This window comes from Mobula hypostoma, chromosome 19 (genome assembly GCF_963921235.1).
Source record: "Mobula hypostoma chromosome 19, sMobHyp1.1, whole genome shotgun sequence".
Lineage (NCBI taxonomy): Eukaryota > Metazoa > Chordata > Chondrichthyes > Myliobatiformes > Myliobatidae > Mobula > Mobula hypostoma.
The window spans coordinates 39,087,598-39,111,405 of NC_086115.1; the positions used below are offsets into that span (position 1 = coordinate 39,087,598).

Here is a 23,808-nt window from a genome sequence, read left to right on the forward strand (position 1 = left end):
CAGTAGGAAATGAATTTTCATCACAGATGATACTGGACTTGAGCACATCCAACCAAATTGTTAATATGATTGTCGTCAATACAGATCAACAAACATTTAGGGGTTTGAAAGGTGAAAATTATTAATTTGGTTGGTGCCTATAGCTAGGATATCCCAAAGCATTTCTTACAATTTAATATATTTTTCACTTTTCCACCTTTTAGGAATTAAATGGGAAGTTGTTCAATTGTCTCTTCCCAAATGTTTCTCATTTTTTTTTCAAAATATTACTGTGTATTTCACTTAAGATGTTTAAATTTAAGATGCACTTTTACTTGGAGTTTAGTGATTATGCCAACTTCAGGTGCCTTGTTTTGGCAGTTCATTACATACATTCATTATCCTTTAAACTGATCAGTTAAATCTGCATCTTGCTGTGGAGTGTACTTCACTTCTGAAAATGCTAAAATCATTCATGAGCTTTTTTTGTTTACATCAATGTTTTCATTGGAAGTTAATAATTCATTAGACCTAGTTATTACAACGTCATCACTAACTTTTTCAATATTGTGATTACAATTCCAGATTGTTCCATCTCCACAACCTCAATTGTATGATTTGTTGAGACTTACTTTTCAGGCTCTGAAGCCAGGGTTCCCACTTTTTTATGCCACGGACCCTTGCCATTAACGGGGGGGGGGGGGGGGCGGTCTGTGGACCTCGGATTGGGAACCCTTGCTCTAAAGGCTAAAATCAAAACCCCCCTGGTTTTTTTTAGCATCCAGTGAATTAGACTCTCCTGGTGAAGCAGTAAACCACTGTACTACTTCCAATTTCTTGTACTGCATTTGATGCTCTTCAACACTAGAGAAACCAATTAAAGACTGCTGAGCATCTGGTTTGCTGTCACATGCATTCTCCATCTCATTCCTATTCTGATCTGTTTTTTTTCCCAGCTTGGGTAACCACATCTAATCTTTTGACGAGACATTTTGCAGTTTGAGGACTTTACACCAGATTCAACTTTTCAGAAAGTCAGCCTCTTCAGTTTCTTACAGTGGAGAACAATGCTGATGAAAGCTCATCCCCCTTTAATAACTCAGTTTTTCTCTCTTCACACCTGACCTGCTAAGTATGTCCAGAATTCTCTACTATTGGTATTTGAAGCTCACTGGTACAACATTTTTTCCTGTCATTATTTCTCTTCAGTTTGCATCACCTTCAGATCAACACCCTCTACAGCGTGCTTCAAAGTCTCTGGTCCTCATCCCATCATAGAATTCGCTTTCTTTTTCTCCAGAGCAAGTTCAATTTCTGACTTAACCTGGTTCTGATGGAAAGTCATCAAAACAGATTTTAACCTTGTTTCTTGCTCTCCCGATATTGCCTGACTCCAGGCAGCATATGCAATCATCCATTTTGATCCAACTCTACATACAAATTTCTTCTTAATTTTTATCTGACTCTATTGCAGAGTGCTGAAAGCCTTATTGAAATTTTAAACAAATCATCCACTGAGTTGGATAGGTGGCAATATACTTGTAAACTTAAGTGCAACTCCTGGAAGGGCTTCTTAACTGTCCATTGCATGGAATAAGGTTTGGTTGAAAATTCCCTACAATGCCTGAGAATGTTTTAATGTGTAGAATGTACTTCATGAATGCAAGGGAGAATGCGTATAGTTCAATTTCTGATAGTTGATGGTGGTGGTGGGAGGGGGTGAGGGTGGTGGATGGTTATACTGGTATGACTCAAGTGACAATGATCTTATTTACAGTCTACTTGAGTAAAGACAGATGGTTTTGAAAAAAAGGAAAAATAATTGCTGTGTGTTTGAATTTCTAAGCCATGCTGTTTGTATTGGTAGTCAGTCCCCAGAGTTGTAGATATTTTGCAGAAAAATATTTCTTCTATTCAGTTTAATAAACTATTATAGAGGATAGAGTGGTAGAACACAAACATTGTGGCCTGCTCTGTCCTGCTTTTCTAATTAATTTAAGGACGTGGAAATGAAAGTTTGTTGTTGAACTGTAGTTTTAGTCTTGTTTCCTGTTTAAAATTGAATACACTAAATCAAACAGCTAAGTCTTATTTTCTACTGAATTTTTCATCTCTGATTATAGTATCGAGGTATACAATAAGATTATTGGAAAATTTATTTTCTTTATACTGAGTTATTACTGATAAATGAGTAGTTTTTAAATCGCTTTACTGTTATTAGAGAAACTAATATTGAGAATAAATGGTGCCAAGCAATCTCTCGTTCTACATACCTCAGGAGGGGAAATCTCATTTTAGCATCCCTTCTGTTAGTCCTCCCCCCCCGCCCCCCACAGAATCTTGTTTTTTGTTGTGATTACCTATTCTTCTGAATTTCGGTGAATGTAGACTGTTTGACTTTTCTACCCATGTCAAACCCTTCATGGCAGGAATATTCAACCTTGTGAATCCTTCTCTTCAGTTTCACCAATGCATTAAATTGTTCCTTAAATATGGAATTTAAAGCTGCATGTAGTAACTTCAGGCATGTTCGTTAGCATCCTGCAAACATAATAACATCCAAACTTAAGGGATCAAGTGGCCAACTCCAAACCTACCCCACCATTCAATCTGAACTTGCTTGGTCTGCTCCAGCCTTTTCTCCTATTGTGCCAATTCCTTAAAATGTTTCCTTATTAATTAGGCTCATGAGGCACAATCTGCCCCTCACATGCCATGCTTCTTTCTTTGTCTTGGGCTATATATTCCACATCTCGTCAGCTGTGCTTCCTTCTCCCTACTATCCTTCCCTGCTTCAGTGAGACCAGCCTATCCAGAACCCAGTGCAAGTACTCCCTATGCCTCCACATTTCTGTGGTCAATTTCCCTGAGTGCCTATAAAAGATTGCGAGCACTGCTGATAGGATCACTGGGGTCTCTCGTCTACCCATTAAAGATATTTATCCAGAGCTCAGCATACACAGGGTCCTTAGTGTTGTTAATGATCCCGTCCACTTGCCCCACAATCTCTTTGACCTCATAACATCAGACAGGAGGTACTGTAGTATTAGGACAGGGACTTAAGATTGGAAACAGCTTCTTCCCCCTTGACTGTAAGACTATTGAACTCTCTCCACCACTTGTGAATCTCATCATGTGGTCTCGCCACATATGAAGCTCCAGTAGCATTATTATGTATACCTTTTAGCTTTTATATGCACCTTACTTGTTGATTTATTTGTGGCAATATTACTTTGTGTTGAGTGTGAGTTATATGTGCACCTTGGTCTGGAGGAATGTTTTTTTGTTTGGAGATGGACATATGTATAGGTCATATTTATATGCTGAAATAGAGAAAGTTCTACAGGATTCACAAAATTCTTGCACCACTATACTTAAAATTTCAGTATATACTAGTATTATTTATGGTTTTGTTAGTATGTATTGCAAAGTACTGCTGCTGCAAAACAACACATTTCAGTGATGTTAAACCAGATTCTGATTCTGAAACACAGAACGTCATTATGGCTGGGCTCCAGTTTCACTTTGAAATAACAATTTCTTCATGTCAGAGCAAAAAAAAAACAAGCTGTTGGAAGAAGTGGGTTGAGCAGTGTCTGTTGCAGCAAGGGGGTGCATGCAATGGGTGGAGAAAGAATTAACAACATTTTGAGTCAACCTTGCATCAGGACTGTCATGTGGACTTAGGCCACTATCCCAAATGTTGAATATACACAGCCAATGAAGATTAATGGAATTACCAATGGCTTCTTTGGTAGAAAAATCTTGTAAGCATTTTCTGATGCACTTTGCATTTATTCTTATTCATCAGAACAAATGGTGGTATTCTTCACATTTCTTCAATAGGATGTCCCTTAATAACAGTCACTGTAAGCTGACAACATCCAGATCTATTTTATGGGCATTGTTCTTGTCTCCGTTCTAGTGGTCTAAATGATAAGATTGTTAATTCAGCTCAAAATATATGATGTGAATATAATTCCACTTAAATGTTGTTTTTGATCCCCATCACAAAAACATGCATCGAACTGCAAAATTAATGTATTTGACTTTTATGAACGCCTGCTCGAGCTCTGTCGCGGAACTACTTGTATCTAGTTCCATTAAATGACACAGCAGATACCCATGCCATTTCCCTTGGCATAGTTATGTAGAGAACACTTTAAATCTCTCAAGAATGAAGCTTAGCCGTATCGCCCATGATAACAGCTTCATATTTCTTTTATTCAAGGCTCCAGCTGCTGTCACAAGGTGAATAACTTCTATCAAACAGGTTTTATGCTGTTGGCCTATGATCAAGAATTTCAATGTGTCCATTCAAATTATTTCCATGAGAAATAGTTATAATCACCAGATAAATTTCATTTCATTAGGCCAGGCATCTTCTAAAGCGCAGATGAAATGCCAGTTTTACTGTACAAAACCACAGAAGTGACTTTTCTTCAGTTTTAGGCCTTAAGATAGAGGAGCAGATTAGGCGACTTAGCCTACTGCGTCTGCTCCACCATTCCATCATGGATGATTTATGATCGCAAACCCATTCTCCCACCTTCTTCCCGTAACCTTTGCACTACTAATCAAAAACGTATCAATCTCCACTTCAAGTATACCCAATGACCTGGTCTCCACAGCCGAATGTGGCATTGAATTCCACAGATTCTGCACCTTCTGCCGTGAACAATTCCTCCTCAACTTTGTTGTAAAGCAAGGGTTTCCAACCCTTTTTATGCCATGGGCCAATACCATTAAAAAGAGACACCATTCTATTCTGAGGCTGTGCCTTCATTTCCTAAATTCTCCCATATCTTCTCCACATCCACTCTATAGCTAGGCCTTTCCATATGCAATAAGTTTCAAAGAGCTCCCCTGTATTCTTCTAAACTCCAGTGAGTACAGGCCCATAGCCAAAAGCTCCTCATACTTTAACTCTTTTATTCCCAAGATTATTCTCATGGGCTTCCTGTGGACCCACTACAATACCAGCACATCATTTCTTAGTTAAAGGCCCTAAAACTGTTCACAATACTCCAATTGCAGGCTGACCGATGCATTATAAAACCTCAGCATTATATCCTTGTTTTCATGTTCTTGTTCCCTTGATATGAATGCTAATATTGCATTTGCCTTCCTTGCTAGCAACTCAACCTGTAAGTTAACTTTTAGGGAATCCTATAAGAGGACTCAAATTCCTTTGCACCTCTTATCTCAGAATTTTCTCCCCATCTCTAAATAGTCTATGCCTTTACTCCTCTACCAAAGTGCATGACCATACATTTCCTTGCATTATATTCCATCTGCCACTTTGCCCATTCTCCTAGACTGTAAATCCCTCTTCAAACTTCCTACACTTCCCTCTTCACACTACCTGTCCCTTCACCTACCTTTGTATCATTAGCAAACTCAACCACAGAGCTATCAATTTCATCATCTGAATCATTGATACATAGTAAACAAAAAAAGAAACAGTCCCAACACCAACTCCTGTGGAACATCACTAGTTATCGGCAGCTAACCAAAAAAGATCTCCTTTAACCAATGCATTATAAAACCTCTGCCTTCTGCCAAAAGATGGACCCTAATCTTGTTTAGCAGCTTCATGTGCAGCACCATGTCAAATGCCTTCTGAAAATCCAAATAAACAACATCCACTTTGTCTATCCTGCCTGTTATTTCATCAAAGAATTCCAACAGATTTGTCAGGAAAGATTTCCTCTTAAGGAAACCATACTGACTCCAGCCCATTTTATCGTGCCTCCAAGTATCCCAAAATCTCATACTCAATAATGGACTACAACATCTTCCCAACCACTGAAGTCAGGATATCTGGCATATCATTTCCCGTCTTTTGCCTCACTCCCTTCTTGAAGAGTGGAGTGACATTTGTGATTTTCCATTCTCTTCAGAGTCTAATGATTCTTGAAAGATCACTACTAGTGCCTCCTCAATCTCTTCAGCTACCTCTTTCAGAACTCTGAGAGTTCCATCTAGGTGACTTAACTACCTTCAGACCTTTCGGCTTCCCAAGCACCACCTTCTTAGTAATAGCAACTATACTCACTTCTGTCCTTTGACACTCGAATTTCTCGCATACTGCTGGTGTCTTCCACAGTGAAGAATGACACCAAGTTCTTATTAATTTTGTCTGCCATTTCTTTGTGCTCAATTGCTACCTCTTCAGTGTCTTTTTACAAGAATCTGATCTCCACTCTCACCTCTCTTTTACTTTTTATACACAGTGGATTTCAGTTCATTGGGCCATTGGTTAATCGGTGCTGCCACCTACTTGGGACAACTCTTAAAAAAAAACAAAATTCATCAAGAAAAAATAGCCAAGATTCCCTTCATTTATGTGGGACACTATGCCATTTAATTGGGACAGGAGACTATTGCTGAACAGTTTCTAACTAGCATCAGTTGTGTGCACTTGTGTGGCCATTAGACACTGCACCAAGCAGTGATTTTTGTCACTATAAGTTGGTGATGAATAAGTAGTAAGGTAATTTAAAACTCTTTGCTCACTGAGGTTTCCAGCATTCAGGCTTGAAAATGCCAGAAATGGCCATGAGTGAAAATGAAATGATTTCACTACTTCAACAAGTTAAGGACTATGAAGAATTTGAAGGTATTGACATTTATCATGAATGCTACAATGAAAATGAAGATTTGGCAGATGCAATTGTTGACAGCACTGTATGAAGGCAGTCCATTAACTGCACTAGGTGTCTATGCTGATTTTATTTACAGTGAAAAGAACCGAGTCGTGCACACTGGAAAAATTTCTCCATTGATAACTATTTGGAATTAATACACAGTTTTATAGTAGTATAGGAGTATTGTTCTGTATTTCATTTAAATACATAATTTGTTACTGAGTTAAATGATAGTTTGTCTTTTTTATATTTTTTTGAAATAGTTTCATGAAACATTGGCTAATTTGGCCAAAATATGCAGGTCCTGATGTGTCCCAATTAACTGGAATCAACTGTAGCTGGTAAACCTCTGGTATCCTCTTTTATATTACTGGCTTGCTTTTCTTCATATTTTCTCTCTTTATTGCCTTCTCTCACTATTCTCTCCTTTTTAGTTGCCTTCTGTTTTTTCTAAAAAAAACCTTCAGAATCCTCTAACTTCCCAGTAATGTTTGCTATATTATATGCCCTCTCTTTTGCTTTTATGCTGTCCTTAACTTCCCTTGTTAGCCACAGTTGCCTCATTCTCACTTTAGAAAACAACAACTTTGGGACGTAACTATCCTGCAACTTCCAAATTGTTCACAGAAACTCCTGTAATTGCTATTCTGCCATCATCCCTGTGGTGTTCCCTTCCAATCAACTTCCAGCTCCTCTCTCATGCCTCTGTAATTCCCCTTACGACAGTGCAATACTAATACATCTGATTTTAGTTTCCCTCTCTCAAACTGTGGGGTTTCATCCTATTTTAACAATAATTAAGAATATTTGAATTGTTAGATCAAAATACCTTTATGGTTACGAATTGGATTGTGCAAAGTGTACTAATTACTGTTGAACACCAGTATTAAAACGGCACATTATTAGAGTTGAAAAAAGTTTTTTTTGTCATCTGGATAGTGGATCTTTGTTACTGTAGAATGACTTCAATAATGTGTTTAAATTGAAAAACTATTCATTACGAGCATAAATTAGGTAAATGATAAGATTGTTCTGTGCATAAACCAATAAATTATGAATAATGTACAGTAACCATAACAAAATTAATTGATGTAAATTTAAATGCTTTGTTTTATTCATATTGTCTGTGGTTGAAAATGATATAAAATGGAAACTATATAAATACTGTTCGGTAAATGGACTTCACGAGTCTTTGACTGGATACTTCAATTTGGTGGAATCTTTGGTGTTATTTTGGCTGTCAATGAGGACCAAAGGATTCTTTTGATGGTTTTCAATTATATCAGCAACACTGTTGAACCGCTAAATGAATAGAAACAAACATTGTTAGCCCATCATAATCCTCTTTTACGAGTAACTATAGCATAAATAATGAACATTTGTTACCCAAAATGTCAAAACATTCCACATGACACGCTAAAAATAAAACATACAGAAATGTAATTGAAAGGTACAAACACCAGCTTGATGGAAGAAGATTTTAATAAGAAATTTCAGAAGAGGTGGAGATTGAATGCCCAAAGAGGGAAACTAAGCTGGGAGTGTGCCATTTTCTTTTCAGAATCTCTAATACATGACCCAATTCTGGATCTATTGATTGTATGAATCCTCCAGCATTTTGGATGTGTGTTCTGTGTCTATCTAATAGATTTTGGTTCTAACGTCTTACCTAGAACATACTTAGTTTAAATACTGTATAGAAGTTCTTTGTATTTATTTTCAAACTTATTTCCCCTTTTATTAATGAGTTCATTTGTGAGATATTGAGGTAGATGACCAAAAACATGAACCTTAGTGTCTAAAGGAAACTCCAGGGAGGAAAACAAGGCCTAATGCAAGATGACCAGGAAGGTACTTACGGAACTTGGCAATTGAAGACATGTATGCTGTTTATGGAATGATAGCATCTCTAATATTTGGGCAGCCAGAGTTAGAGTATGTTAGGGGACTGCAAGGCTGAGCAAGTTTGGGCACATGGAAAATACTGAGCTCAAGGAAGGCTTTAAAATAAGTTTTGTAATTGAAGCAGTGCTTAGCCAGATACTAATGTAGGATAACAAGCACAGGAGCTAAAGATGAACAATCTTGATAAAAATTTAAGACGCAGAGCAGATTTTTGAATGGTTTTCAATTTTTGAAGAGAACAGCAAGAGGGAGTTTGAAATGCTTTGTTTAATCTGAATTTGAGAGATGCTAGATGTGTGGATAAGGATTTTAACCCTGGGTAAGCCGTGACAACAATGGATTCTGATGATAGAATTGGAAATATGAGGGCATGGGAATTCCCAAAGCTTATAGTGAGGTTGTTAAACAATTGGTTCAGAGTTAGACTGCTGCCAAGAGGCAAATTAAGTCAATAAATACGGACAAGAGAAAATCTGCAAATGCTGGAAATCCGAGCAACACACACAGAATGCTGGAGGAACTCAGCAGGCCAGGCAGCATCCATGGAACAGAGTACAGTTGATGTTTTGGGCCTGAGATTTGTCCTGAGGAAGGGTCTTAGGTCATAAAGTTTTTGGATCTTGCTGAGGGATTACATACAGATGAGAAATTGGAGATAGGCAGAGAGAGATGCTTTGACAACATAAAAGATAACATCCTTTTACACTCCTTCATGGCTATCAGAGACATCTCTAACAATATTTGCATAAATCAGGAAGAAACCTAGTGATTATAGGCCCAAAATGATGGACAAAAGCAGAAAGCTATCAAATGAACATGGTATGGTGAACCACACCAAAGGCTGCAGCTCAGTCTTAAAGGAATGAGGATGGAAAGATGTTCTGTGTTACTATCACATAGGAATGTCATCAGTGAATTTGGTGAGAAACACTTTGGTACTGTGGCAGTGATGGAACTCGGAGAAGAATTCAACAGCAAATTCCATGAATGATGACTATGAACTTAGAAGGAAACAGTTTGTTCAATGACTTTGGAGAAGGGAGGTTTGAGAATCAGCAGAGAGATTATAGGTGGGTTATGAACCACAGATAGGCTGAAAGCTGAGTGTAGTGCTTACATAGACATAAAGATGATTTGCTGCTAAACCCATCATATTTGAATTTTACCCCATGCTTTTTCACCCTAATTAATCTACATTAACAAAGGTGTTACCATCTGAAAATCTAAAAATTGTTGATAACCATGACAAGTACGTACTAGAAAATACTGAGCACTTTTACAAAAGAACAGTGCAGCATAGCATCTACTTTATGATCAATCTACCCCTCCCCTCCTTTATAACCCATAACCCTCCATTTTTCTTACATCCATCTGCTCATCTAAGAGTCTTTTCTATATCCCCATTATTTCAGCCTCTACCACCAACCCAATCAATGTATTCCAGGCACCTACCACTCTCTGTGTGTATGAAAACCACTTTTCACGTTTCCCCTACGTTTTCCTCCACTCATCTTAAATGGAAGTCCTCTGGTATTGGCCATTACTGCCCTGGGTAAATGATACTGACTGTCCACTTTATCTTGGCCTCAATTCTTGTACACCCCTATCAAGTTGCCGCTCATCTGCTCTCATCTATCTTTGCTCCAAAGGGGAAATCCCTAGGTTGTTCAACCCTTCAGCGTAAAACATGTTCTCTAATCCAACAGCATCCTAGTATACCTCCTCTGTGCCTTCTCTAAAGCTTCCACATCCTTCCAATATTGGAGTGTCCAGAACTGAACACAATACTCCAGCCAGAGTTTTATAGAGCTGCAATTGCATGACCAATGAAGGTCTACACCACAAAATACACTCTTAACCATACTTTCACCTTGCGTGGCAACTTTGAGGGATCTGCAGACATGGGCCACGTAATCCCTCTGTTCCTCCACACTGCTAAGAATCCTGCCACAGACACAAGAGGTACATGCTGGAAATCTAGAGAAATACATACAATATGCTGGAGGAACTCAGCAGGTCAGGCTGCATCTATGAATGGAAATAAACAGTCAACATTTTGGGCTGAGACATTTCATCAGGAGTCCTGATGAAGGGTCTTGGCACGAAACGTCAACTGTTTATTCCCGTCCATAGATGCTGCCTGACCTGCTGAGCTCCTCCAGCACATTGTAAGAATCTAGCATTAACCTTTTCAAGTCTGATCTTCTAAAGTGCATCTCTTCCCATTTTCCTGGACTGAACTCCATCTGCCACTTCTCTGTCCAGCTGTGCATCCTGTCTCTATCCCATTGTAACCTGCAACGACCTCCTACGCTATCCACAATACCACCAACCTTCATGTCATTTTGTGTAGATTTTTAACCCAGTTACATCATCATTCATTTGCAGTTATTTATTTATTTTAACCTGTTCTTGGTTACAATTAAGTTCTAAAAAAATCAATTAATTGCACTAATTATTCTTGGGTAATGAGAAGCAAGAAAGGTAAATCACTTACCTCTTCACCAGTCTTCTCCTTGCCTAATGCATATTCTTTCGTTGCTTCAATATAACGCACAGGAATATTGTAGACCCTTCTTTTATATAATACAACTAATGTATATGGCTGCCGTGTGTCCTGGCCAGAACTTTTTCTTATCAGGTACGATCCATCCTATTTTGGATGAAAAAAGTGCTTTTAGCTACAAAATCTGAAGTAATGTAAAACATGCATTCGAAATGTACTCTTGTACCTTATTGAATTTCTGTAAAGTCTCTTCCGCAGTTTTTCGGTCACAGTGATTTGCATACCATGCTTTGCCATCTACACTAGGATCCTTCAAATGAATAAAAATTTAAATATCAAACATTCTAATATTATTCGGTGTCGACAACATTTTTGGTAACAGTGATAAACTTTAAATACTACACATAGAAGATATTACAGGTTTCCATTATTTTGTGCATAAGTTGATTTTACTGAGGATTATTTTTAAGACATTTTTATGAAAAGAGCACATACAAACATTCAAATTAGAAGTAAGCTATACAAGTCCTCAAGCCTGGCCTGATAAATTACTAAGACCCGGGATAGTCTATCAGTAATGTCAATGGTGCCATCCTGTCTACCCATGGTGATCTTTCATCCTCTTGACTCTTTTCCCTAAAAATAGCCAGTTTGTTTCCATTTTCATTACAAGAAGTGTTCCAAAGAACATTTATGGTTTTCAGTGCAGAGATAAAAGAAAGCACCATCTCCAATTTAAATGGGTTAACGTTTATAAGTGATCCCTAAATCTCAATACATCACCAAGAAACATCCTCTCTTCATTCATCTGTAATGACCTCTCAAATCATCTCTCACTTTTCTTAACTCCAGTAGAGACAAGTTGAGCTTGTATAACCGTCACTTGCAATCTGCCCATTCCAGGTTTTAGAGAAGCTGAGATTATTTTAAAGTTGAAATGGGGCAGGGGGAATATCCCAGTAAAAGCATAGTATCAAAAGAACATAAGGAAAATGATGAAGCACAGATGGATGTAGATTCCATAGTAGTTTTGGGGATGAGTTCAGAAGTGAAGAAGAAATGCATCTTGATGCAGGACAGGTAGCTGTTGCAGAAATTTAAACAAGTTGGAGTTTATGGAGAATGGAGGGAAGAGTGCTGAAGTAATTTAAGATTGAAGATGACAAAGACAAATATCTGAAGGTTTCTATGGTGGAGCAGTAAAGAGAATGTTTTGCAGTAAATTTCATTGTTGGTACAATATGAGATCTGAAACGTGGCTCTGAGTTACTTGAAGATCACTTGCGATGAGGGTGGAAATTTGAAAGAGGTAGACCGCATATAATCGTGTAATAAGTGGAATTTTAACTACAGAAAAGATTTTGTTTAGTAGCAGGCAATCTTTTAAGCATTATACCTGGAGACAAATCTATGATTAGTGTTATGAAAGAAATTAGTGGTTGTCTTGGAAATCGCTGTGTAAATCTGACCTGCTGATCAGAATACCATTGATTTTTATATCTTATGAAAGTGATTAAATGCACATTGATTTATGAAAGCTTTACCTGCTCCAAACTTGTACGAGAACTGTGATGGCGTTCATTATGTCTGGTAGCAGTTTCTGGAATATCTAAATTAATCACAATTAGAAAGTAATCACCAGTCAAAATTTAATTGCTTCCCACAAAAGTAATTCCAATTAATGTTTTCAAGTATTATCTCTATTCTACTGAGACAGACACATGACTTCCTGTTAAAAGCTTTATGTTGAAAAATTGGGCGTTGTTTGTTGATTCAGACCAAATAAGACATTCCTAGCTGTCTGCTTTAATTTCATTATACTATCATTTTAGCTCCAAACGAGGCCATTTGGCACATGAAGGTCATTCTGGCTTGATGCAATCCAGTTGGCCTCATTCCCTTTTTCCTTCTCCATTGTTGGTTTTATTTTGCTTCAAGCACTTACTTAATTCATTTTTGAAAACTATTACTGAATTTAATTCAACTGTCCTTTTAAGTTATGAATTCCATGTCCTTGCAAAGTCTTCTCCAAACCCTCTCTGTTTCAAGGAAAAGAACTCCAATGTAATCCTGTATCAGAAATTCCTCATCCCTTGTACTATTTTAATAAATCATTTTTATAACCTCTCTAGCTTCCTAAGGTGCATTCCTCTTAATTGGATAGGATAATACAACCACAGCTGAACCTATTTTTTCTTTCTTTTTAATGCCCTCCTTCCACTGGCTTGGGAAACAACTGTTAACCACTATACACTTTTTCTCACTTCTAAAAGCCATTTATTTATGCTGCTACTGGTCCTTTTTATTCTTTTGATCTTCATTTTTGTTCACTAGCTTATTTACCACATTTTATCAAATATTGTAAGCCATCCATGGACACTACATTAATTGTGTTTCTTTGTTCATCCTTATTATCTTTTCTAAAATATAAATCAGGTAAGCATGATTTGCTTGTCCAAATAAAAGTTCATTTTGTTGCATATTATTGTGTCTAGCAGTTTCCTTACCATTGAAAAAGACTGATTAGTCTATGGTGCTGGGTTCGTCCTTGTATCTTTTTAAACATTTCAAATCCTCTAATCTAATGGACCATTTCCTGTATGCAAGTGGGATTGTAAGATTGATAGCCTAATTTCCCTCATCAACCTGGGATGCATTGTATTTACACAGCAGATGACCGATCTACTTTATGTACAGTCTGTTCAGAACCTTGCCTGTACAATTTTAAATGATCAAGTCTGGTATCTTAATCTCTTATTTAGCTGTGATTTTCATAATTGCATCTTTGTAGTAAAGTTAAATGCTAAAGAACATACTTAATATCTCTACCCCTCTTTATGCACCTCCTAGTTGTCCCTAACTGGCCCCACTACACACTTCCTGCTTTTATGTCAATAGAAGACTTTTGGATTCTCTCTTAAATTCACTGCACATCTACTCTCATCTTCCCTTTTTGCTCTATTCTGATCTTACACCCCCCTGATTTTCTATACTCAGTTGACATTTGTATCATTAACCTTTCTTTTTGCTTCATCTTTTCTCTATTCTTATCTGGGAAATTCTACCTTTCATTCCTTCATAAAGGAATGCAACTGATCATAACTGAACAGTCTCCTCTTTGATTCAAATTTCACATTCCACTCTTTAAATTTTAATTAAATGTGTTTATTCCCCCCCCCCCACTTTCACTAATCAAACTCCAATGATGCCACAATAGCTGTCCTCTACTGCTTCTTCTTGATCCATTTCAACTAGGACCAAGCTCACCATATTCCTCATTGAATTAGAAACAACCTGTTCTACAATGTTCTGAACAGTTCAAAAACTCTTTCCCATTATGGTCCCAATCTATATTAAGGTAGTTCAACATCCCCATTACCACCACCCTACTGAGTTTTTGCAAGTTGGAATCATAGGAAGTTAATGACACAGGAGGTCACCCATATGTCTGCTAAGCAAGAATAACAACCATTCTACTAGTATCTTCTGGTTGCAGGTTACAGCTCTACAAGTACATGTCCAGGCACTATTTCAAAGTGGTGGGGGTTTCTACCGCAACTCACAGCTAGTGAGTTCCAGACCCACTAGCACCTTCTAGTTCAGAGATCCCAACCTTTTTCTTAATGCCATGGAGCCTTACCATTAACCGAGGATTCTGCAGACTCCAGATTGGGAAAATACTTTTTAACTCTGTAGTTAAAAATACTTTTTCTCATCTCACCTCTGTTCCTTTCACTAGTACCCAAAAAACTCAGCTTCCTGTTTTTGGCACTTCACAAGGAAAGATGGCCTTCCTATTTATTCTGTTTAAGCCTCTTATAATTTGATACACATAAATTAATTCTCCACTCAGTCTTCTCTGTACCAGCGAAAACAATTTCAACTTTGTTCAATCTTTCCTCAGTGTAGAAATCTTCCAGTGCTGGTAACATCCTTGTACTTCCTCTGTATTCCTTCTATTGCAATCATATATCTTCTGTAATGTAGTGACCAAAACTAAATGCTGTTGTCTAGCAAGTGTTGCAATTCTAGCATAACTACCTTGCCTTTATATGTTATGTCTGGGCTAACAAGTGAAGCAATCTGCATGCAGTTCCATTTCTTTTATCTATTTGATCCACTAGCATTAAAGATCTGTGGAAATACGATAGAAAACCGTTCTATGTTCTGTGTTTCTCAATATTCCTCACTGTTTTTCTCTTGTTGCACTCCCCCCGCATACAAAATTCTTTTTGCACTTCTCTGCCCAATTGATCAGACAATCAATATCATTTTGAAAAAGAAAAATTTTGCTCTTGTCAATTACATGGCCAATTTTTTGGTCATCTGCAAAGTTCTTTACAATATTCCCTACATTTAAATCAAGATTATTATTATGCACAACAAAATGCAAGGAACCAAGTACTTGTAGAACCCTGTAACAACCTGTGACTGAGTAAATTTTTGATCCAATTTGCCACTCACCCATAGATTAGTTGGGATTGGTGCTAGTGAAATCAATTCCAGCTAATCCACCCTGGCATGCAGGACATTGCCAAGCCTTGCTGATAGCCATGTACAGCACAACAAAAATCACAGCCCTCATCTATTCTTCTGGTTACCTCCACAAAAAGTTCTATTAAGCCAGTGAGACAAGCCTGTTCCATAACACACCCATTTTGACTGTCCATGTGTATGTTGCGTTTTCAAATGAAGCCATGCCTCACATTGAACAAATTATAATTATCGAGTCCACCACAAAAGTTACACCAAATGATTTATAATTACTTGATTTCCTTCTGCTTCATTTTTTAAACAAAAGATTGCCTAAATTGTACATTCAATGTTCCTGCACCACTCCTGTAGCCAGAGGGAGTTCAAAAATGATACTCTTAATCTAAGATTTTCTCCCATGTTTTTTTTTCCCAAGTATCCTAGGGTATATTTCATCCAAGCCTACCGATGTTTCCACTTTCAAAATTGCTACTTTCTCTTTTAATAATTTTATCACATCCAATTCCTCATGAACTTTTTCCTTATCTACATTATGGGAATAATGCTTCTTGTCTACAATGGTAGCTGCAAAATATTAACTTTGAACCTAATTCACATCTTCTACCTCCACATATAGGTCACCATTTTGTACCCTAATAGGCCAACACTTAGTTGTTCTCTTTCTGTAGATGTAAATATTTATTTGGATATTCTTTGATTTTACCCCCTTGTTTTTTTCTCATCTTGCCTCTTCAATTTGCTAACTTTTCCTTTAATTTCACTCACATGCTTCCCATATTCTTCTTTCCTTTTTATGCAGAACTAAATTGTCATTTTTTGACATTAACTTTTTTTTGCCTTATCCACCCTCAAAGGACATTGTCACCTTGGCAGTAATTGCTTTCTAAATTTGCTCCATTACACCTTTCTCACTTGTTGGCAGTCCGTAGACCACTGCCAGAGAAAACATAAGCCCATAAGACATAGGAACAGTATTAAGCCATCTGGCCCACTGAGTCTGCTCCGCGATTCAATCATGGCTGAGCCTTTTTTCTTATCTCTTCCTCAACCCCAGTTCCCGGTCTTCTCCCCGTAACCTTTGATGCCATGTCCAATCAAGAACCTATCAATATCTGCCTTAAATACGCCCAAAGACCTGGCCTCCACGGCTGCATGTGGCAACAAGTTCCACAAATTCACCACCCTTTGGCTAAAGAAATTTCTCCACTTCTCTGTTTAGAAAGGGTGCCCCTCTATCCTGAGGCTATGCCCTTTTGTCCTAGACTCTACCACCATGGGAGACATCCAATCCACATCTACTCTGTCTAGGCCTTTCAACATTTGAAAGGTTTCAATGAGATCTCCCCTCATCCTTCTGAATTCCAGCGAGTACAGTTCCTCGTATAATAACCCTTTCATTCCTGGAATCATCCTTGTGAACCTCCTCTGGACCCTCTCCAATGCCAGCACATCTTTCCTAAGACGAGGGGCCCAAAACTGTTCACAATACTCAAGGGGAGGCCTCACCAGTGCCTTATAAAGCCTCAGCAGCACTTGCTTGCTCTTATATTCTAGACCTCTTGAAATGAACGCTAACATGACATTTGCCTTCCTCACCATGGATTCAACCTGCAAGTTAACCTTCAGGGTGTTCTGCACAAGGACTCCCAAGTCCCTCTGCATCTCAGATTCCTGGATTTTCTCCCCGCTTAAAATATAGTCTGCACATTTATTTCCACTACCAGAGTGCATGACCAAGCATTTTCCAACATTGTATTTCATTTGCCACTTTCTTGACCACTCTCCTAATCTGTCTAAGCCCTTCTGCATCCTATCTGTTTCCTCAACACTACCTGCCCCTCCACCAATCTTCGTATCATTTGTAAACTTGGCAACAAAGCCATCTATTCCATCATCTAAATCATTTATATACAGCATAAAAAGGAGTGGTCCCAACACCGACCCCTGCGGAACACCACTAGTCACTGGCAGCCAACCAGAAAAGGATCCTTTTATTCCCACTAGCTGCCTCCTACCAATCAGCTAATGCTCTAACCGTGCCAGTTACTTTACTGTAATACCATGGGTTGTTAACTTGGTAAGCAGCCTCATGTGTGGCACCTTGTCAAAGGCCTTCTGAAAGTCCAAATATACAACATCAACTGCATCCCCTTTATCCTACTTGTAATCTGCTCAAAGAATTCCAACACGTTTGTCAGACAGTTTTTTCCATGAAGTAAACTATGCTGATTTTGTACTATCTTCTCCTGTGTCACCAAGTATTCCCATCACCTCATCCTTAACAATTGACTCCAACATCTTCCCAACCACTGGGGTCAGGCTAACTGGTCGATAATTTCCTTTCTGCTGCCTTCCTTTTTCCTTAAAGAGTGGAGTAACATTTGCAATTTTCCAGTCCTCTGGCACCATCCTGGAGTCCAATGGTTTTTGAAAGATCATTTCTAATGCCGCCACAATCTCTAACGCTACCTCTTTTAGAACCCTAGGGTGCAGTTCCTCTGGTCTGGGTGACTTATGCACCTTTAGGTCTTTCAGCTTTTTGAGCACCTTCTCTCTTGCAACAGTAACTGCACCCACTTCTCTTCCTTCACACACAACATCAGGCATACTGCTAGTGTCTTCCACAGTGAAGACTGATGCAAAATACTCATTTAGTTCATCAATCATCTCTTTGTCCCCCATTATTATTTCTCCTGCCTCATTTTCTAGTGGTCCTATACCCACTCTCATTTGTCTTTTATTTTTAACTTGAAAAAACTTTTACTATTGAATTTGATATTATTTGCTAGCTTGCTTTCATATTTTATCTTTTTCCTGCCAATTTTTTTTTAGTTCTCTCTGTAGGATTTTTTAAAACTTCCCAATCCTCTATCTTCCCTACTATTTTACCATTTGAGTATTTCTTCATTTTTGGAATACACATGTCCTGCACCTTCCTCATTTCTCCCAGAAACACACGCCATTGCTGCTCTGTTGACATCCCTGCCAGCAGCTCCTTCCAGTTTACTTCGGTCAGCTCCTCTCTCATACCACTGTAATTTCCCTTACTCCACTGAAATACTGCTACATCAGACTTCACTTTCTCCCTATCAAATTTCAAGTTGAACACAATCATATTGTGATCACTAGTTACGAAGAGTTATTTTACCTTAAGCTCCCTAATTGCCTCTGGTTCATTACATAACACCCAATCCAGCATAGCTGATTCCCTAGTAGGCTCAATGACAAACTGCTCTAAAAAGCTATTTCTTAGGCATTCAACTAACTCACTCTCTTGAGGTCCATTACCAACTTGATTTTCCCAATCGACCTGCATGTTAAAATCTCCCATGACTACCATAACATTGTCCTTTTGACTCACCTTTTATATTTCCTTTGTAACCTGTGGTCCACCTCCCAGCCACTGTTGGGAGGCCTGTATATAACTGCCATCAACGTCCTTTTACCCTTGCTTGCAGTTTCTTACCTCAACCCACAAGGATTCAATACCTACTGATCCTATGTCATATCTTTCTACTGATTTGATGCCATTCTTTACCAATAGACCCTCACCACCCCCTTTGTCTACCTTCCTATCCCTCTGATATAATGTGTAACCTTGGACATTCAGTTCCCACCTGCAACCATCCTTCAGCTACAATTCTGTGATGGCCACAACATCATACCTGGCAATCTGTAATATTGCAACAAGATCATCCATCTTATTTCTTATATTACGCGCACTTAGATACAACACCTTGAATACCGTGTTTGCTGTCCTTTCTGACTCTGCATCCCTAATGATTTGATACTCAGCCTGTTGGCTACAAATAAGTCCCATCACCTGCCTGCCCTTCCTGACAATATGACTGCATGCTATCTTTACTTTTTTACCACCCGTCCTTTCCTGAGTCCCTTCACTCCGGTTCCAACCCCCCTACCAAGTTAGTTTAAACCCTCCCCAACAGCTCTAACAAACGTGCCCACAAGAATATTGGTCCCCCTCGGGTTCAGGTGCAACCCGTCACTTTTGAACAGGTCATACCTCCCCCAGAAGAGATCCCAATGATCCAAGAACCTGAATCCCTGCCCCCTGCACCAGTTTCTCAGCCACACATTAATCTGCCAAATCATCCTGTTTCTACCCTCACTGACACGAGGCACAGGCAGCAATCCAGAAATTACTATCCGGGACGTCCTGCTTCTCAGCTTTCTACCTAGCTCTCTAAACTCTCTTTTCAGGACCTCATTGCTTTCCTTCCTATGTCATTGGTACCAATATGTACCAAGACATCTGGCTGCTCCCAGTCCCTCTCCAAAATGTTGTGGACACGGTCTGAGACATTCCTGACCCTAGCACCTGGGAAGCAACATACAATCCGGGCGTCCCATTCGCGTCCACAGAACCTGCTATCTGTTCCCCTCACTATCGAATCCCCTATCACCACTGCTCCCTTCTCTCTCTCTTTCCCTTCTGCACCACGGACCCATGCTTGGTGCCTGTAACCCGGTCGCTATGGCATTCCCCCAGCAGGTCATCCCCCACAAAAGTATCCAAAGTGGTATACTTGCTTTTGAAGGGAATGGCCACAGGGGTGCTCTGCTCTAACTGCCTGTTTCTTTTCCTGCTGACGGTCACCCAGCTACTCGCTTCTTGCAACTATGGGGTGACTCCTTCCCTGTAACTTTGATCAATTAGTCTCAATCAAGTGAATCTCAATTTCTTTCTTAAATCTAACCACATAAATTTAATCGTTTACACTTAAAATACATCCTCTCTCTCTGTAACTACAAAGCTTTCTTGATCTGTAAAGTCACACACCTCCACTTTGTGATTAAACAAAACTGCTGAAGGAACTCAGTGAGTCAAGGCAGCATCTGAAGAAGGAAATGGACAGTTGACATTTTGGATTGAGATCCTTCATTTGGAAAAGTGTCCACCATTTGTTTCTTCCTTATCTTTGTTGAATTTATATCCAGGAATATTAAGTAACCAAAATAACCTCTATTTTAAAACCAGATCTCTGTTACCATTGTAACATTATATCTCACGTGGCTATTTGTACCTGTGGCTCACCAGGTACCTATCCATGGGTACAATAAAGGCAGCAATTTTTTCCTTATTCAGAATTCCTTACCTGGTTCTATATCTCTGCAACTGTCTGTGCACCATAGCTTTTATTTTTACCTGCGTTGCTACACCCTAGTGCCCCTTTCAAGTAGACTAACTGCATCATTCACACCCTCATGAGGATCTTTGCTGTAAACTATTTTGAGATTTAGATGCCAATGTCAGGATTTTCCAACCTTCTTTCTATCTACAGTTGGTGGAATCGCTTCTAATTCCTCAAATCGTAGGGACCAATTGAAACGGTTATTATTGTCCCTTTAGCTACTGCTTATCGCAGATTCAGAGATTTAGGATAGAATAAAAATGTGCAATGAAGATAGGACTTATTCATTCTCCCGTTTCCCACACACACATTTCCTAGCACTTTGGCACCCTCTGTTGACCAATGAGTCCACAGTTGCAATCTAAACTTGAAATTTTTAAAAAATGTAGGTACATTTATGGCCCGCTCTTGAATAATAAAGTTCTCTCTTTCTTTAAAAAAATCAGTGGTTGTCAATTATTTTGAAATTATCAAAATTTCAAATGGCAAACTATTGAATCAATATCATAAAATAACCTGCCGTTTTAAAAAGCAAATTGTGAAGCTAGAAAGTAAGCAATAATGTTAAAAATCAGAGAAATTATGCCAAGTGCAAGTGAATGTTTACTACTCAGACTCTATAAATAGCTCCTAAGTTACTTATTCATGAATTGTAGGTATCACTTACAAAGTTTGGATTGAGGTAAATATCCTACAACAATATTGCTTGCTCTGACTTCTAGCACTTTGGCCCAGTAACTATTAATATTTCTATGTCAGACAGGTTAATGACTGAATGGAAACTTGCAGGTAAGTAATGTTTCCATGTGCCTGTTCTAGGGTCATATTGTTACCTCTCGTTTGGCAGGTATTGGTGAAAACCTCTTCTGATTGACAGAGGATGGCATACTTTACCACCAACAGATCATGGTTGTGGAGGGGTTAAATACCCAAGAAGGTGGATAGTGTGCCAGTAGAGTAAGTTATCCTAGATCAAGGGTTCCTGATCTGGGGTCAACGGACCCCTTGGTTAATGATAGGAGTCCATGGCATAAAAAAGGTTGGGAACCCGTGTTGTAGAAAGTGTTCAGCTTCTTAAGTTGCTGTTTGAGCTCTATTTATCTCAGCAGGTGGCATATACTCTGATAAATCCTGAGTTATACTTTGCAAAAGGGGTTCTACCAAGTTATTGGGTAAACACTAGTACTGTAAGCTGCACTGTAGCCATGGCCGATTTTGGAGCTTTACAGCTAGTGTGGCATGATGGGCCAGCTGTAAGCAATGTCATAGAGTCTTTTCAACTAAATTATGTGAAGACTTTTTTTGGTGAGGACCTTAGAAGGAGGCTGAGATGGACCAATCACCTGGCATTTCTGGCTACAAACCTTTGCTCAGGCATATTGGATCCTTCCATTTTTGAAAGTTATGTAATGGAGATGCTGCCTCTCGTGGTCTTGTCCTCATGACAAGATGAGTTGAGTTTCACACTTTTGATGTTGAGGGGATGGAAAATTCTGGACCATCTTGCAATATCTACAAGTCCATGGCTTCTGCTCTTAGTTATATCATACAAACCAAATATATTGCTGATATTGTGTTTCCCTATTAGAGTTAATATTTAATTATTTTCCATTAAAATTGCATCAATTTCACTGACAAACATTTTCCCTTTAGTATTTTGAAGGTATACTGTGCAAACAACTATACTATTGCATTAAGGTTTACTTCAAAACTTACTTTGATGGTTTGAAGGTGGTAACCTCAAAACAGGTGGTCTGCAAAGAGAAAGTGAATATTAGTACCAATGGTCTTTCAGAACACAGAACATTGAATATTACAGCACAGTACAGGCCCTTCGACCCATGATGTTGTGGAGACCTTTTAAACTACTCTAAGATCAGTCTAACCTTGCTACATAGCCCTCCATTTTTCTATCATGCATGTGCCTCTGTAAGAGTTTTTAAATGCCCCTAATGTACCCACCTCTACCGCCACCCCTAGCAGGGCATTCCATGCACCACCACTCTCTATAAAACTATACCTTTGACCTTCTCCCTGTACTTTCCTCCAATCAGATTATAATTATGCCTCATTATTTTAGCCATTTCCACCTTGGGAGAAAAAAGTCTCTGGCTATCTACTTGATCAGTGCTTCTTATCATCTTATATATCTCTATCAAGTCACCTATCACCCTCCTTCACTACAAAGAAAAATGTCCTAGCTCGCTCAACCTATACTCATAAGACATGCTCTCTAGTCCAAGCCTCTCTAGTGAGGCAAACTGTAAATCGCCTCAGCACTCTGTCTAATGCTTCTGCATTCTTCTTATAATGTGGCAACCGGAACTGAACACAATATTCCAGGAGTGATCTAACCAGTTCTACAGAGCTGCAACACTAACTCATGGCTCTTGAATTCAATCTCCAGACTAATGAAGGCCAACACATATTACGCCTTCTTAACAATCCTATCCACTTGCACTGTAACTTTGAGGAATCTACGAATGTGAATCCCAAGATCCCTCTGTACCTCTACACTGTTAAGAACCCTGCTGTTAACCCTGTATTTGCACTCCAAATTTTAACTTTCCAAGTGAATGACCTCACACTTTTCCGGGTAGAACTCATTCTGCCACTTCTCAGTCCAGCTCTGCATCCTGTCAATGTCCTGTTGCAAACTACGACAACCCTCCGCACCATCCACAACTCCACCAACCTTGTCATTTCAATTGCCATTAAGAACACAACAAATGGAATCTATTTCTTATTAGTTCTAAGTTATTTAGAAATTATTTTTTATAAAGTAGTAAATAAATAGAATAATACTTGGGACCATGTCGTGGCGCAGGCAAAACAGGTGCTTCAGCTGTTGAATGTGAAGGTCGAGGTTTTTCAGGAATCCTGGGCTTATTACCTGAAGGAAAGTATCTCGATCATAAATACAATATCTCTCTGTTAAAGATGTAAGTACACCATAATGAAAATACAGAAACATATAACGGGTTTAAAACAATCTGATTATATTCAATGCAACATATATTGGATATAATTCATTGGCATATTGCCAATCAATGAATATCCTTGGGAAATTAACAGCTTAAAAATAAACACATTCAAAATGTAGTTATCCTATTACAGCACG

At 38.6% G+C, this 23,808-nt stretch overlaps 1 protein-coding gene across 7 annotated transcripts in view; it reads right to left on the reverse strand.

Moving 5' to 3' along the window:
• Positions 1–7,698: 7,698 nt before the first annotated feature.
• The window catches only part of blnk (B cell linker), a 205,634-nt gene continuing 189,524 nt past the window's right edge, over positions 7,699–23,808 (reverse strand). For 6 of the 7 annotated variants that reach the window (XM_063071741.1, XM_063071745.1, XM_063071742.1 and 3 more), the window contains 6 exons: positions 23,493–23,580; positions 22,404–22,441; positions 12,585–12,649; positions 11,267–11,350; positions 11,032–11,187; positions 7,700–7,931 (listed from right to left, as the gene is read on the reverse strand). In XM_063071741.1, the coding sequence (XP_062927811.1) occupies positions 7,812–7,931; positions 11,032–11,187; positions 11,267–11,350; positions 12,585–12,649; positions 22,404–22,441; positions 23,493–23,580 (551 nt within the window). In that variant the 3' untranslated portion in view covers positions 7,700–7,811. Of the gene's footprint in view, positions 7,932–11,031; positions 11,188–11,266; positions 11,351–12,584; positions 12,650–22,403; positions 22,442–23,492; positions 23,581–23,808 lie in introns of all 7 variants that reach the window. The other variant, XM_063071740.1, reaches the window with a different exon arrangement.